The 16419-nt window shown below is 53.2% G+C and overlaps 1 protein-coding gene across 2 annotated transcripts in view; it reads right to left on the bottom strand.

Moving 5' to 3' along the window:
- KDM2B (lysine demethylase 2B) overlaps window positions 1–16419 on the bottom strand; it is a 117233-nt gene that overhangs the window by 79988 nt on the left and 20826 nt on the right. For both annotated transcript variants that reach the window (XM_069497631.1, XM_069497629.1), the window contains exons 5-8: window positions 11719–11897; window positions 11277–11383; window positions 1258–1351; window positions 111–264 (exon numbers count right to left, since the gene is read on the bottom strand). In XM_069497631.1, coding sequence (XP_069353732.1) covers window positions 111–264; window positions 1258–1351; window positions 11277–11383; window positions 11719–11897 — 534 coding nt within the window. The remainder of the gene's footprint in view (window positions 1–110; window positions 265–1257; window positions 1352–11276; window positions 11384–11718; window positions 11898–16419) is intronic.

Below are 16419 nucleotides of genomic sequence, written 5' to 3'. Positions count from 1 at the left end.
TGCCAACAGCCATTCAAACCCGCAGGCCCCGAGAAACACTGCCTCGGCCCAAAACCCTGGCTGAGGCCGCAGGAGACCGGGAGCCCAGTACCAGCCCCACTGGAACCTACCAGAAGGGATGAAAAATGTGTAGCCCTGTTTCAACTCAATTCTTTGGCATCGTTCCACGCGGTCTCCCAGAAAGATGTCACTCTGTTTGCCTGACAGCACCCACTCCTCATACAGCGCCAAATTGTGCAGGGTCGGAGGAATCAGCCAGAAGATCTTGAGAGGACAAGGAGGCAGCAGTCAGCCGAGGGTCGGGCCAAAGTCCTTGATGTCTTCCAGGCCCTGACACAACCCAAGGACACGGCCCCACCTGCCTGGGGGGATGACGGGGCTCATCCATCCCCGGGACCCCCTGCAGGACGAGGCGCCAAGGGTCTCTGAGGAGGCAGGGAGGGCTGTGCCCACCTTCAGGGAACCTGCATTCCAGCTGAAATACCAGGCTGGGAACACTTTCTGGACTGGGTGGAACATTCTTTCTCCCGAGCCACAGGATTGTCTGGGAGGTGGGGGAAGGAGAGCAAGGGAATTTCCTAAGTTGTACGATAAAATGGCCCAATAAATAAACCCAGCTTGTGCTCACTTTGGAGAAGGAGGAAAAACATCTGGAATCAAGTGGGTTGACTTCCTCCCGGAATCTCTTATGACAAACGCGCGCGCAGACCCCGAGGAGCAGGGTGGCACACGCTGTTCCCGAGAAGCGCCTGCATCCGTGCAAGGACACCTACGTCCCCGCGTGGACACACACGCAAGAGCAGACACGCAGGCGCACCCTGAATGCGCACCCCACCTCCTCTCTCTGGGTGATGTCTGTTCCAGTGTCACATGGTCCTGGAGGCAGGTGGTGCTGGCACCTAGACCTGCAAGTTTAAAGGTCCCAAGGCTGGATGGAGCTGAGATGACAGCCAGGGAACGTCAATGCTGCGGGTTCTTGGGAGCCAAACCGGGGTTCAAATCTGGCCTAAGGTGCTTAGAACACTGGGCTGGGCCAGCTGGAGGGCGTGAATGGGTGACTAGATGTGATGTAAGAGAGCTGACAGTTAACTTTCCCTCCAGATGGTTCCAGGGGAAGGAGTGGCCCTGAAGGTACTCAGAGGGCAGAGGCTGGCTGCAGGAGGCGGTTGAAGGAAGGGGAAAGGTGAGTGAGCGCCCCACACACACCCCAACAGCTGCAGATACACAGAAAGTTGAAGCGACTCCACTGGAACTCACCTTCCCACCCCGGAAAACATGGTACCAAACGGAAGTGCCTCCGAAGTCGATGTGGAAGTCAGTGAAACAACCTTTCACGCTCATCAGACAGTACCTGCAGCACAGAAGCAGGGGGACAGAAAATAATAATTCAAGCTCTCAATCACAGGAGGTGAGCACACGGCAGAGCCGTGCCTGACCTGGTGCCCTTTTATAAATGCTGACGCTGGGGGATTTCTTGTTTTCTTTTTTTAAAACCCAAATCTAATTGGAGTTCCCCACAGGGGGAAGCCCCTGGGATCAGGTGACAAATCTCCCACGCTGGCCACCTACCCCAGAGGCTGGGGGTGCTACGGTTTTGTTTTCAGGTTCCCGCAAGAAGTGGCAACCCCCAGGCCACTTCATTCCTTTCTCGAGGCTGGTTTCTACCCAAGTAAGAGGCTTCATTTCTGCTCCTTCCCTGTTAAGATACCTGTAGTAGCTCTTCCAAGCTGCCAGCCCCCTTGGTAGCAGCTGGGCCCCCTGGAATTCAGTTGTAAACCACCTGCATGGCTTGCCAATTACCAGTCTCCATTCATTTCCTCATTCATTCAACCAGTGGTCCAGCGGCATTGAGGGCATTGAGGGAAACGCATGAGAATCCGTAAGATCCCTGCCCCTAAGGATGTGCCACTTAAAGCAGCAATGTACAGGAAAAGTTACATGGCAAGACAAACTGCAACTGACTGCCAAGTAGGCAATGCAGCTAGAAAGGAAAGGGGTATCAGCCCCAAAAGCCTACACTGCATATGATTCCATGTATAGGAAATGTCCCGAATAGGCAAATCTATAGAGACAGAAAGCAGATCAGTGGTGGCCAGGGGCTGCGGGTGGGGAATGGGGAGTAACTGCTAATGGGTACAGGGTTTTATTCTGGGGTGAGAAAAATGTTCTGAAGTTGATCGTGGTTGCACAATTCTGTGAACATACTGAAAACCACCAAATTGTACACTTTTAAATGAGTGAATGGTATGTGAATTGTATCTCAATAAAGCTGTTTAAAAAAAAGTAAAGAAATTAAGAGAACATGGGGGGTGTTGGCTGCGTGGAGAGGGAGGGAAAGAGAGAAGGGAGGCAGAGCCTGGGCCTTAGAGGCTCGGGCTGGGGGAGTGCATTCAGGGGACGGAACTCGCTACCAGCGGCCCCCTTCTGAGTGCTAGCAAGAGCTGGGAAGCCCACCCTTCCTGCAGGAACAAGCCAAGACCCTCCCTTCTCCCTCAACCGCTGCCCTCCTAGGGGTGGGCAGGGCTTAAGGAGGAGAGGGCATGAAGCGGGCTGTCAAGTCAGGCCTGGCAGATGATGGGGCCAGGGCCCCCTCGCTAGCACTCACCCCTTCCCACAGGAGCCCTGAAGGGCATGGAGGGGCAGCCTCCCCACCACTCACGCCCACGAACCTGGCACTTCGGGAGCCCGCACACACATGCTTACCCCACTGACCTCTTTTCCCCGCTGCACTTTGCTTTTCCATGGTTTGGGGAAGAGGGAAGGAATGGGGCGGGGATGGGCAGGAAGGAGCCAGCTGCAAGCGGGGCAGAGCTAATGAGGGGCCTGGGGCTGAGCTGGTCAGAAGGCTCTGGGTGCCCCCTCCCTCTGGCTGCCTTTGCACCTCGCTTTCAGGTGGACCCGGGGCTCAGCAGTATGCAGGCAGCGTGCCCCGCGTCCCTCCTCCCGATAGGCTGGAAGGAGCCTTAACCATGTGTCTGCAGGAGGCTGACAAATCAGAAGGCCTTCCCGCACATCAGAGCCCCGCTGCCTAGCAACCCCATCGGAGGGGTGTAGTTGACAGCACAGGACGCAGGCTGTCACGAAGACAGGCGCGGGCTGCGGAGCTGCCACTGGGGCGCTTAACGTCCCGACTCTGGGCTCCACGTCCTCCATGCCTGAGGCACGCATGGACCTAGCCCGGTCCCCAGCCAGAAGGCCGGGGTGACCCTCTTCTCTCCAAGGAAGGGGGTCGGGGTCCTGAAGCCCTAACCCACCCCACCCCCATGGACCACACTGGCCTCTTCTCTCTAAGCACCACTTCAAAATATTAGTCCTCATTTTCCCAAAACCATCTCTTAGTCTTGATTTTTTTTTTTTTTTTAATCTAATCTTGCTTTCCACCAGCTCCAGGCCTCGGATGAACACAGTCTACGGAAAACAATTTAAGTGTGTGGGGGTGACCCGGCACCCACAGCAGAGAGGACAGGAGCTCGTCTCTTGGGCTCCAGGCCCCAGGGCTGCCTGGCCAAACTGGTCGCCCCCAGCCTGCCCACCCTCCAGCCCTCCAGCGCCAACCTCCCCAGCATGTGTGGAAAACAAGAAGCTCTGCAAACTGGCTGCTGTGTGCAGGGAAAGTTCTCCAAGTTAAGCCTGTGTCTGGTCTGCCCTCTAGGTCCCCCTCTAGCACCCACTGAGGGCTCTCAGGAGCTGGGGGCGCCACCTCCAGACCTGCCTCTCCTGGAGAGGCCCCTCCTCCGGGTGTCCCTCATTTCCTGGCTGCCAGGCCCCGCCGCCCCTCCCACCGGGGGATCTCAAGCATTAGGGCAGCCAGGCCGGTTGTGACAGGGCGGCTTTGTCCTGGCTGTAGGGGCCGGCCCGCGGGCAGGCCACCCCTGGCTCCCGCCCTGCGCTGACTCCGGGTCTCCCTGCTGGCTCCCGCTCGCTCGCTCTGGCGTGACGCCTTTGCACTGACCTCTACAGCTTCCTCTTCCCAAGCACACCGCAGTCACATGGGCACCCCGGCTCGGTGCCACCTCCGCTAAGCTCTCCCCCGCGGCCAGCCGGCTAGCCTGGCTAGCCTGGCTTCCACCCCGGCCCCGGTCCCCGGTCTCGGCTGCCCCTGCCCAGAAAGCCACACTCCGGACCACCCCTCGGCCCAGGTGGCTTCTGTGTAGGGGGGCACCCTCCAAGTTGCCGGCTGAAAATTGGGAGCCCCAGGGCTAAGCCCTTGGAGGGTTCCCGCCCCGCAAGGCCCGGGCTGGCTGGGAGGAGCGTGGTAGGAGGGGTCGCTGCACCTGCAGCACCAACTTTAGGGGCTGCCTGGGGGCTGCGGAGGGGGCAGCCCCGCCCCACCCTGTCCTCTCCAACTTAGCGAAACTCCCCCCACGGCCCAGGCGGCGGCCCCTCGGGCGAAGGGCTGGCGGGGGGAGGAGGGGCCGGGGAGCTGGCACGGTGGCGGGCTGGAGGTGCCAAGCGCGCGCACACTGCGCACTCACACCCAGCCCCGGGAGACACAAAGGGCTGCTCCGCGACGCCGGCCGGCTGTGCAGCCCGCGAGCGAGAGGCCACCCACACCCCGCCCCGCGCGCCACAAAGGAGCGGGGCGCCGGGGCAGCCCGGCCCGCGGTTACCCTCGGCGGCGGCGCGACTCCCGGGCGTCCCTTTCCGCGGCGGAGGCTCGACGCGCGCCCGGCCCCAGCGGCGACCCGAGCCGAGCCCCCTCCACGGCGCTGCCAGGCCCCGGCCGAGGACGCTGGGGCCCTCGCTCGCTGCCTTCCTTCCTCGGGGAGCCGGGCGCAGCCTGCGCTCATCCCCGCGCTGAAACTGAACACCGGCGCGGCGCGGCGGCCGCCAGGGAGGCGGAGGGAGGCCGCCGCGGCGACAAGGAAGCGCGCCGGGCCAGCGCCAGGGGACGCCGCCGTCGCCCACGGCCGCCCCTCGCCCTAGCTGGGTGGGGGCACGAGGGCAGCTCTCTCCACCCCCCCCAACGGGGCGGCCACTTGGGGACTCCCATGTCCCCGTTTTCCGGGAGCGTGGACGCCGCTCTGCAGCTGGGGTGACGACCCAGCAAAGCCACCTTCCTTAAATGTGCCCCTCCAGGCACAGCTACAGAAAGGACCAGTGCTAGGGGATAGAGGTAGTGCCAGATCCCGAGTATAGCAGCCAAGAGGAGAGGGATGCAGCTCTGGCCCCAGGGCCAACTAGCTGTGTGACCTTGGGCAACTTACTTCCTCTCTCTGAGACGTTTTCTCCTCCCTCCTAACAGCGAGGGTGGTGTCCTTAAATTCAACTCTGCATTCTGAGATGCTCTTTTGCAGCCCCTTCCCCTACACGCCGGCTTAGTAGCTGTGTAAACCCTACATCATGGGATTATTGTGGGAATTCGTTGAGATAAATACACAGGAACCCAAAACTATAATATGATACTTAGATTATTTAATCCAAACTTCACAACAGCCCTAGGAAGTCATTCCCACCATTGCCCCCATTTTTCAGATAAGAAAGCTGAGGCTCAGAGGGACAGTTACTCACTCTGGTCACTAGCCCAGTTAAGTGGCAGTGCTTACCCAAGGCAGCCTTGCTCCCAGCGTCTCGGCCTTTCTCTGCAGGTCTACCTGGCAAATCCCAACTCTAAGAAGCAGTGTCTAGAGGTTACAGCCAAACCTCAACCACTGACTTCCTGCTGAAGGAGGTGATCCAGCTCAAATCAGAAGTTCCACCCCTCCAGGTCACCAGGGCCACCGCACTGCCCTCCTCCCACCCAACTCCCCCACCCTCCCCCCAAACCACAAGGAGGCAGGAGACGGTTGTACAGTCTCTGCAGGGGCAGAATCAAGCTTCTCCATTCTTTGGCCAAACCCCATCCACTGGGGCTACCCATCAATATTAATAGGTTCTAATTATGAAATGCTAATAGTAATAGCTATTTACATGCATGATCTCGTGTCATCCTTAAAACAACCTGATCATCCCATTTTAGGGAAGTGATTTCAAGGTAGTCAATGCCCTGGGCCACCGTGTTGCTTCTTGATGTCATTCATGGTACACCATCCCAAGTGGCCTGCCCAGGAGATTAGACTATAAACTCTTTGAAACTGGTTGGATTTTTTCTAGCATGTGTATGCTTTCCTATTTTAAAGAAAACTATCAACACTGGGAATATTTTCTATCTTGGATTTGAGCACCAGTCATTGAGCAGGTGTCCTTGAGCAAGAAATTTGTCACATTTTAAAAAATGGATGTAGGGGCCAGGCATGGTGGCTCACGCCTGTAATTCTAGCATTCTGGGAGGCCGAGGCAGGAAGATCGCATGAGGCCAGGAATTCAAGACCAGCCTGAGCAAGAACGAGACCCTATCCCTACAGAAAACCAGAAAAATTAGCCAGGCATGGTGGTGCGCACCTGTAGTCCCAGCTACTTGGGAGGCTGAGGCAGGAGGATCACTTGAGCCCAGGAGTTGGAGATTACAGTGAGCTATGATGATGCCACTGCACTCTAACCCAGGTGACAGAGTGAGACCCTGTCTCAAAAAAAAAAAAAAAAAGTGGGGTTAAATGAGCTAGGAGTGAAGAAGACAGCCCAGACAGCTGGACCAGGATATCCATGAGAGAATTTTTTTTTTAGTAACAAACGTCTCACCTCCTCGATAGCAGGGACTGTAGCCGATTCATCTATGTAAGTGCAGCACCCAGCAACAACCCAATAATTATTCTACTCAGCTTTGTGACATTGGACTGGTCTTCCTTTCTGGAACTCAGCATCCCACTAGTCAGGGGCCTCTAACTGCTGTCCTCATGAATCAAACCAGGCCCCAGATGTGCTTGGTGTGACCTGCACTTTTTTTTAATTTTAGAGGAATTTCTAAAGGCCTGCCTCTCCAGTTAACCACAGCCCCAACAGCCCCTACTACCTTACACTCACCCATTATCTGCATTGAACCACTATGACCTTCAGGTTCCTTGTCTGTAAAATGGGGATATTAGCGCTTATCTCCAGCAAAATTAATAAAGGCTTGAAGATGCTTTTGAGCTTCTTCATTGTTTGTCAGACCACAGCAGATCATTACACCAGCAGACCTCATTTCTGCAAACCCTGTGTGTTACAGGATCAAATGAGAAGGGGGCAGACTTGCTAATCTCTTTCTGGAAAAGTATTACAATAGCCAGGGATCCTAAGCGAAAAAGGTAAGCCCATGTCATAGACCTGGGGAATCGTGGAGGCTTTTAAACATGTCCACAAATTCTTTGATAGTCTTCCCTTCAAGAAGTAGAGCTAAATTCCCCTCCCCTTCAGTATGGCTGGACTTAGTGACTCACTTTTAATTAACAGACTATGGCAGAAGCAAACAGTGTGTGACTTTCAAAGTTAGGTCGTAAAAGGCACTGGGGCTTCCACCTTCGTCTTTCTCGAACCAGTCACTCTGGGGAACCCACTACCATGTCATGAGGCCATTCAGGCAGCCCTACAGAGAGGTCCACATGGCAAAGAACTGAGGCCTCCTGTCAACAGCCAAGTAGGGGCGCCATCTTGGAAGCAGATCCTCCTGCCCCAGTTGAGCCTTCAGATGATGACAGCTCAGGCCTGTGTTGACACAAGCTCATAAGAGACCCTGATTTAGAACCGCCCAGGTGAGCCATTCCCAGATTCCTGAGCTACAGAAACTATGAAATAATGTTTGTTGTTTTAAGCTGCTAAAAATTTTTTTAAAGCTGTGAAATTTTAGGGTAATCATCATGCAGCAATAAACAACTAATATGGGAGTACTCCAAATAATTGTCAATGTATAGTTATAAGAAATTTTCTGAGACAAACAGTTCTGCATATCCAACAAAGATGCACCACTTGGTCAATAGTCACTCAACCCAACCCCCTTTGTCCTGCATTATGTTTTTTTTTTGCAACACTTATCACCTCCTAAATCATATTATTCCCTTTTTTGCTTGCCTGGTTTTTTCTCCCCACAACATAGGCTCCAGGAGAATGGGGACTTTGCTTTATTCACTCAAGTCCACCCACTCCTACTCCACTTAGAATAGTGTCTTGCACATAAGATAACTACTAGGTTAACACACTCTTTACAAATCTGTCTCGCATGAACTCCCTCCACTCCTGTCACCATCCATGGCCTCAGGTATCTCAACCGAAAACCAGTAAGGTTCCTAAACTCATCAAAAGCGAACAGCATAAATCCTGGAGCCAGGGAGATAGCAGTAGTGTATCTGTATCACTTCCCTCTTCCCTGCTGCAGTTCAGGTGGGCTGTCGGCCGTCTCCACTCCCAAGGGCCTCCAGCATGGAAGCTCTGTGATTTTTCGAAACAGTGTCATTTTAATTAAATTCCACAGAACCATTCTGCAGTCCCAGAGGCCTTCATCATGGTGGGATTTTTACCTTGCTTATTACCTGATATCAGCATTCTTTTCAGCCGATCAAATGGACTATTTCCAAGGTGACAATTTCCTTCCTAATAAGGTTCAAATCCTGTAACAAATTCCCACGGCCACTGATGGGGTCTGTAAATCTCTTTGCCACACAATCCAACCAATGCATCAAAGACATGTGGTCTTAGGAAACTAGGAGTGTGTGAGCCTCTGTTTTTGGTAATTAGATAGGATCCTAAATAGTAATATATTAATAGAGCTTACTATATAAAGGTATCTTTCGGCCGGGCGCGGTGGCTCACGCCTGTAATCCTAGCACTCTGGGAGGCCGAGGTGGGCGGATTGTTTGAGCTCAGGAGTTCGAGACCAGCCTGAGCAAGAGCGAGACTCCATCTCTACTAAAAAAATAGAAAGAAATGATATGGACAGCTAAAAATATATATATAGAAAAAATTAGCCGGGCATGGTGGTGCATGCCTGTAGTCCCAGCTACTCGGGAGGCTGAGACAGGAGGATCGCTTGAGCTCAGGAGTTTGAGGTTGCTGTGAGCTAGGCTGACGCCACGACACTCATTCTAGCCTGGGCAACAGAGTGAGACTCTGTCTCAAAAAAAAAAAAAAAAAAAAAAAAAGGTATCTTTCAATAAAGCGAAGAATACAGTGTCTATCTCAGGGAGGCAAGGTAGGCATCAATTACGTAAGTGAAAGCCATGTCACCCAGTGCTATTTTGCCTACCTAAATACACGTCCAATTGGACCGTCCCTCCTCTCCTCTCCCTGCCCTGACATCCCCTCTTCTAGACCAGGTCCCCTCATATCCGCTCGGCCCGAAGTCCTTCCATCCTGCAGCGGCAGGAGCATTTGCGGGGTGCAACCTGATCACATCTCTCTCGGCTTAAAATCTCAGAGACGGTTGCGACTGTCCTTAGGGGAAATGTGGACCCTCACCTGGGCCCCATTCAGCCTGGCCCACCCAACACCCACTCTGCACCCACTACCTCAGCTCCAGCCCCACTGGCCTTACTTCTGCAGGTCGTCCCGCCCCTCCCTGCCATCCCAGGAAAGCTCTTCCCAGTCCTCTGCACCTAGGTAACCCCCTCACTCTTCAGACCCCGGCTCAGCCACCTTCCCTGACCTCCCTGCCCGGGTGAATCCCCTGCCCCGGTAGCAGCTCCGCAGCACCGCCGGCCTCATCGCAGCCACGGGTCTCCATCTGTTTCTGTGATCACTGAAGTTACGTCTGTCTGCCCCCTCAGACTGTAAGCTCCGCAAGGGCAGGAACCTCACCTGGTTCTCTCGCCCTGTACCCCTGGTACGCAGCACCCAACAGATGATCAAGACATAGCTGCTAAATGAATCAATGAGTGAATCAATGAGCCATCACCTGCCTCTAGCTAATCCTTGAGTCCCACAGCCTTTCTTGGAGCTCCTGATTCCTTCAATACCCTTTGCACTTCTCTTCCATCTCCTCTGTCATTTTAAAGCCCAGGTTGAGTGTCTTCTCCAGGAAGCCTTCCTGATGACGCCAGCCAAATAGGATTCATCCTGTCCGTGTCACACTCCCAGCACTAGAGCCATACCTCAGCCCTTGTGCTACACGGCATTCTCCAGAGAGTAGGGGCTTTTAAGCTTGTTCATTGTTTTACTTCCCCATCCCAGGGGCTCTGTAAATTTTGCTGCTATCAGATGGGAACACAACAGGATTGAAAACAAGCCTTGCTCCCTCCCCACCTAGAGCCTGGTCTTTGCCTTTGATGCAGCCCGGATCCAAGGCATGTAAGGAGCTTCAGCTTGGAGAGGAGGAAAAATGCCTACCAAGTAATTAAAGAAAGAGAGCAAAAGTGCTTGAGAGCAAAACCTCGAGCAGCCCAAGGGCCAACACGCTGGCTTCCCTTACAAAGCCTGGCACGCAGTCTGCACTCAGTGTGCCCTGAATAAAGGGCTGAGTGGATGAAAAGTTCACAGCCTTGAAGCTCCTGGGGGCATTCCTGGCAGCAGGGCTGAGCAGAGAGACGCTAATGGATTCAGGCCGCCAGCCAGCACGCCAGCTCTTCTAGGAAGCCCAGAGCCGTAGCCCTGTCTGGGATGGCCAGTGTCTCCTTCCCCTTTTAGAGAGGGAAGCACAGAGGCCCGAGCCGGCGGGAGCCCCAGAGGTGAGTGACTACCTCCTCCCCAGAGGCTCGCAGGTGCCTCTGCTAGGGCTACACAATCAGTCTTAGGACTTCCTGGTCACGCTACTGTGTGTTTTGATGTCTCTGCTATTAGACCACAATTGCCGTCCCAGCCCAGTGCCAACATCCTGCTTAGAAGGCACCGTCTAAGGTACGTCTGGTGACTAAGAGGCCCCTGGGCTTTGTCTGGGAAAGGCTCTTCTGGGTCAGAGCTCCCAGGTCTCAACACCAAGGAACAAAGGAACACCAGACCCTTCCCCATCACTCACCAAAACCAAAGTGTCCAATGTGGGCAGATGCCCCTGAAATGCCCACTTTCAGAACACACCGTCATACGCAGGGAGGAGGAGCCACACGTTTGACGAGCACGCACAATCGCGTGCCTACACACAGACCACATGCACACAGCGACGTCTCCCATCACTCCTCCTGCGCAGATCCCGTCCCCGCAGGGAAGCTGGCAGGGAGGCCACAGGGCCATCTGCATGGAGAGTCCAGCCCCAGAGCAGAAGTCAGAGCCCCTGCTTTCCAAAGAAGCAAGATGCCAACCTGCCCACACCAAGGGCCCTTGTCCCTCATGTCCCAGCTGTGTCCCCACAGGGCAAAATCCTTCCGTTCTGAAGGGGAGCGCTGCAAAGGGACGCTCAAACCTCTGTCGATGGCCAGGAGCCCCCCTTTCTGCCTCCCCAAGGCTGGGGTCACCCCTCTCAGCTCTCCCTTCCCACCCCCCCAACCAAGCGGTCTTACTTCTTCACTTTTGGGTACTTCATCTCTGCGATGGCATTTGTGGCTTCTGTCTGCTTTTCCTTCAGATGCTGGGGCCACATGTTGTCCACCCAGTCCACCAGGTCTACCTGAAAGCCACACCACCGTCAGGGCTTCATTCTCCACCGCCAGGCCAGAAGCAAACACCCCCCCTTTGACCCGGGGAGCCTCTGGGTCTACACCCTTCAGCTGAGCTCCCTCTTCAAGTCCACCCCTTCGTCCTGCTCAGCCTACACTGAGGCCAAAACCCTGCGCCCAATGTCCCCAACCCAGGGAATCAGCCTTGGCCACGCCCACCCAGTGAAAGCCACGCCCACCCCTGCGACAGCCACGCCCTTTGCCAGGTACAGGCGGGAAGGCAGGGAAGGCCAGACAGGAGATGAGGTGGAAGGTGCCAGGGGAAGGGACCGCGGCCAGGGCCTACCACAGTCGGACGCTTGACCAAGTGCTCCAGCTTGGTGTGGCTGAACTCGAGGCTGATGACGTTGTACAGCTTGTCCCGCTGAGCCTCGGGCGTCTCGTAGTAACGCACGAACTGGGACATGCTCATCTCCGTGCCCTTCTGGGTGTTCACGTCCATCACGTCCACCAGTCGCCGGCTCCCTGGGGGCAGAACCACATGCCGGTCGCTCCTGCCAGCTTAGGGCCCCAGGTCCTACGTGGGAGCCCCTCACAAAACAAACTCCTCCAGGGTTCCCCATACCCTACATCCCTATTCCATGTCTGCTCAACTACCTCCTCCCCTCGGCTTTCCTTGTTGGATCCTTCTCCAACCTGCCTGCTTCCCTCCACCACCACGGTGAGCTCTCTAAAACAGAGGCCTGACCATGGACACTCCTCTCTCTGCTTACAACCTTCAATGGCTCCCCGTTGCCTTTGCACAGCACTCAAAGCCTTTCTGTTTATTCATAGCGCTAGGAGAGTACTTATCTCTGCAGAAAATTAGCCGTTTAGTCGTCTCCCTCCCTAGATGGTGACACCAGCAAAGTGACTTGGTGTCTCTGAACCTCCCTGTGTTCATCTTGCTAATTCTTCTGATAGGCTAGTTGTGGGGACTAAATCACAGGATGACTTGGCACAGTGTCTGGCACATAAACGAATGGGTGCCCTGTCACTCCCTAGTGCTAATCACAGTTCCTAAATACTGTCTTCCTTCCCTACTATTCTGTAAGCACTGTGAGGGCAGGAGTCTCGTCTGTCTCGCTCACTAACTCTACACCAAGTACCTAGCATCGAGCTTGGCACACACTACGAGCTCAGTAAATATGTGCAGAATTAGTAATGAATGTTGGATGTCCTGTCAGCATGTGACATAACACTTCACCTATGAATGACAGCTTAACAGAAGAGAGTAAGAGTGCGTGCCCCCAGCACCCCGACTCAGGCAAATCCAGCCTTTCATGTCAGCAGAGAAGTCTGCCTCTCACAGCTGGCCGGAGAGAAGGGAACGAACCCTGGACGAGGAGGCAGGAACCTTCCGTCCCAGCCCTAGAGCTCCCGCTCATCCACAAACCGTCAAGGAAATCACGACCCTTTCTGGGACTGTTCCCTCATCTGTAAGATGGGAATAATAGCATCCCTGGACCTTCAGCCAAGCTGGAAGGCACGACTAAAGCTGAGTGAAGTGCTCTCAAAGGGAAGAAAGCACACACAGCAGACTGCCACGTGCACGGTGATGTGTTCTCAAAGCTGACACCTCCTGTGTGTTGGGACTCAAAGTAAGCATCAGAACTGCAATGGGAAGCCACCACCCGGGACAGAAAGACCTCAACTACCCCTCAGCTCAGTGGCACATAGATGGCCCATGGATATTCAAAAATATATAAACAAAACAAACAAACAAAAAAGAAACCAGTGACTACCTTGTTCACAGCTACCTCAAAAGGTTATGGGTAAACCAAGCAGGGGTCAGCAAGTGACAGCCCAGGGACCAAACCTAGCCCACTGCCTGTCTTTATCTGGTCCCCAAGCTAATAATGGTTTTCACATTTTTTTAATGGAGGGGGAACATTAAAAGAAGAAGAATATTTCGTGATGTGAAAACTATATGAAATTCAAATTCACGGGTCTGTATATAAAGTTTTCTTGGTGCCTGGCCAAGCTCGCAGGGTTACATATTGCCCAGGGCTGGCTCCTGCTACAACGTGCTACGACGGCAGAGCTAAGTAGCTGCGACAGAGACAGAATGGGCCACGAAGCCTGAAATATTTACTCTCTGGCACTTTACAAAGAAAGTTTGCCAGCCCTTGAACTAGACAAAACTCTCATGGCACCGAGATGCTGATATGGGTAACAGTCCCATCCCGTTCACAGAACCTGTCCTATAATGGCCCACGGTCAGTATTTGTTGACTAAATAAACACAGTGCCTTTCCCAACATAGGAACTGAATAATAAAAGTAACTCCTTAAGTGCGAAGGAGAACTCGGGTGTTACTATCTTTTGGGTTGAAGATCTAATTGTCACAACAACCCTGGGAAAGCAATGTAAGACTGTCCCTGTTGGCTAGGCACGGGGGCTCACGCCTGTAATCCTAGCACTCTGGGAGGCCGAGGCGGGAGGATCATTTGAGCTCAGGAGTTCGAGACCAGCCTGAGCCAGAGCGAGACCCCGTCTTTACTAAAAATAGAAAGAAATTAGCTGGACAGGCCGGGCACGGTGGCTCACGCCTGTAATCCTAGCACTCTGGGAGGCCGAGGTGGGCGGATCGTTTGAGCTCAGGAGTTCGAGACCAGCCTGAGCAAGAGCGAGATCCCATCTCTACTAAAAATAGAAAGAAATTATATGGACAGTTAAAAATATATATAGAAAAAATTAGCTGGGCATGGTGGTGCATGCCTGTAGTCCCAGCTACTCGGGAGGCTGAGACAGGAGGATCGCCTGAGCTCAGGAGTTTGAGGTTGCTGTGAGCTAGGCTGACGCCACGGCACTCACTCTAGCCTGGGCAACAGAGTGAGACTCTGTCTCAAAAAAAAAAAAAAAAGAAAGAAATTAGCTGGACAACTAAAAATATATAGAAAAAATTAGCCGGGCATGGTGGCGCATGCCTGTAGTCCCAGCTACTCGGGAGGCTGAGGCAGGAGGATTGCTTGAGCCCTGGAGTTTAAGGTTGCTGTGAGCTAGGCTGACGCCACGGCACTCTAGCCTGGGCAAAAGAGTGAGACTCTGTCTCAAAAAAAAAAAAAAAAAAAAAAGGGACTGTCCCTGTTTTATAAAAGAGGAGACCAAGGCCCAGAGATAAAGTGACTGGTTCATGGGTTCAAGTCCCCCAGAACACACACTTCCTGTCAGTGATGATCGTTACCATTTGCTGAGCATGTCAGCACAGGCGAGCTCTCTGCACAGCTCATCTCAAGTTCGTCATGGTCCCAGCTGGGAAGAACTTCAATTATACCCATTTGGCAGACGAGACACTGAGCCTCGGACAACAAACGTGCCCGGGAATCCCCAGGTAGCGAGTGGCAGAGCTGGGATTTGAGGCCAATTCAATCCAGTGCTGGAGCCCAGGTTCTTACGTCATCCCCTGAAGACTGAATCTTGATCACATGCTAAGGTTGAAAAGTGATCCCAGACTTCAGGGGCTGGCTCCCACCCCACGGATCCCGGGAAGCAGAGCCAGGGGAGAACCGCTTTGTTTTTGTGTCGGGAGTGCAGATCCACCAGGGGGCATCCCTGACTTTCCCTGGGTATTCTTTCTGGCCTTGATCTTGGCAGTGCTGGCTCCTTCCTCGCCCGCCAAAGGGCGCCCGGAACAGGTGGGCTCCACTCAGGCATTCTGGGAGGCCCACCTGGCAGAGAACCTGCTGTCAGAGCCCCAGCCCCTCAGCCCTCTCAAGCCAGCCTCCCACCTCCGCTCACTTCTCCTCCCTAACCTTGCTCAAGGTCATGTCTGCAAAGCTCCCTGTGCAAGGAGGTCTACTGGGCAGGCAGGAGGTGGGATCAAGAGCACTAAAGTCACAAGAGCACCCAGAGTCACGCAAGTGAGCACTGAAGGCCGAGCTCAGCTGCCCCTGCGAACACAACGTTAAAACTTCGGTGTCTCCAGCCTCGTGGCTTCTCAGAGTATCAGTTTCCCCATCTGTAATGTGGGGACAAAAATAGTAGCCAGGCCAGGGGCTGTCCTGACACTTAAATGAGTTCATGTACTTCACGCCTGCATCAAGTGCCCACAGACAGGTAGAGTTAGCTAGTTGGCCGGTTTCATCTGAAATAACAGGTGGAGAAAGGGAGGAGGGGGAAGTTTAGGGACTTGCCTAATGTCACAGCCAGTTAATCTCTGCCGGCCAGTCCCAATGGACTGACCACCGAGGATCCTAAAACATAACCAGGATGCTAATGGGCGTGGGGTTTTTGTGGGGAGCGATGAAAATGTTCTAAAACTGACGGTCATAAAGGTTGCACAGCTCTGTGACTATACTAAAAACCGGTGAAGTGTACACATTGAATGGGTGAATTGTGTGGTATGTGAGTTATAGCTCAATAAAATTGTTTAAAAAAATGGAGCTTCCCAGAGGTTGCAAGTAATCTAGGAGGAGTTTTCAAATAAATGTACATACCTTGTATATATCATGACACTTGCCCTTTGTAAGATATTTTACACAACACCTGTATACTCTCATTTGACCCCATGTATACGTAACCCTCTCACATGTACAAATACACTAGTCCACAAGTTATCATGTTCAGTCTTAGTCCAAATGCGAACCAAAAAAAAAATCATCTGGTATTCATTAGGTACTCAAACATTTGATAAATGTAAGAATAAATGACAAATTCTATTTTGTGAAAAAAGGAACGCAGGTTTAAAATAATCAGTTTAACAGTATCATTCAGTTATGAGGATGTAGTAATTTGCTAAATTGTAGCTTAGCACCCTGAAAATGTTATTTATTTTGCATGTGTCAAGGTATCAAAAAATAAAACTCCTCTGGGAAAAATATTTTCATAATAATAAAAATAAGTAAGTAAATAAAAATTTTAATTAAAAAGAGAAAAACAGTTGTGAGATTAGCTGACATGATCCATATTGAGTGGTGGATGCACAGAAGGCGGCTCCCTCCGCCCCGACCCCCGGGCCCAACCTCACTTCCCTCTACTCTGCTCACAGGTTTTGGCCACCTACCTAC

This window comes from Eulemur rufifrons, chromosome 21 (assembly GCF_041146395.1).
Source record: "Eulemur rufifrons isolate Redbay chromosome 21, OSU_ERuf_1, whole genome shotgun sequence".
Lineage (NCBI taxonomy): Eukaryota > Metazoa > Chordata > Mammalia > Primates > Lemuridae > Eulemur > Eulemur rufifrons.
Note: the sequence above shows the minus strand (reverse complement) of the source record. Positions and strands in the feature narration are given on the sequence as shown.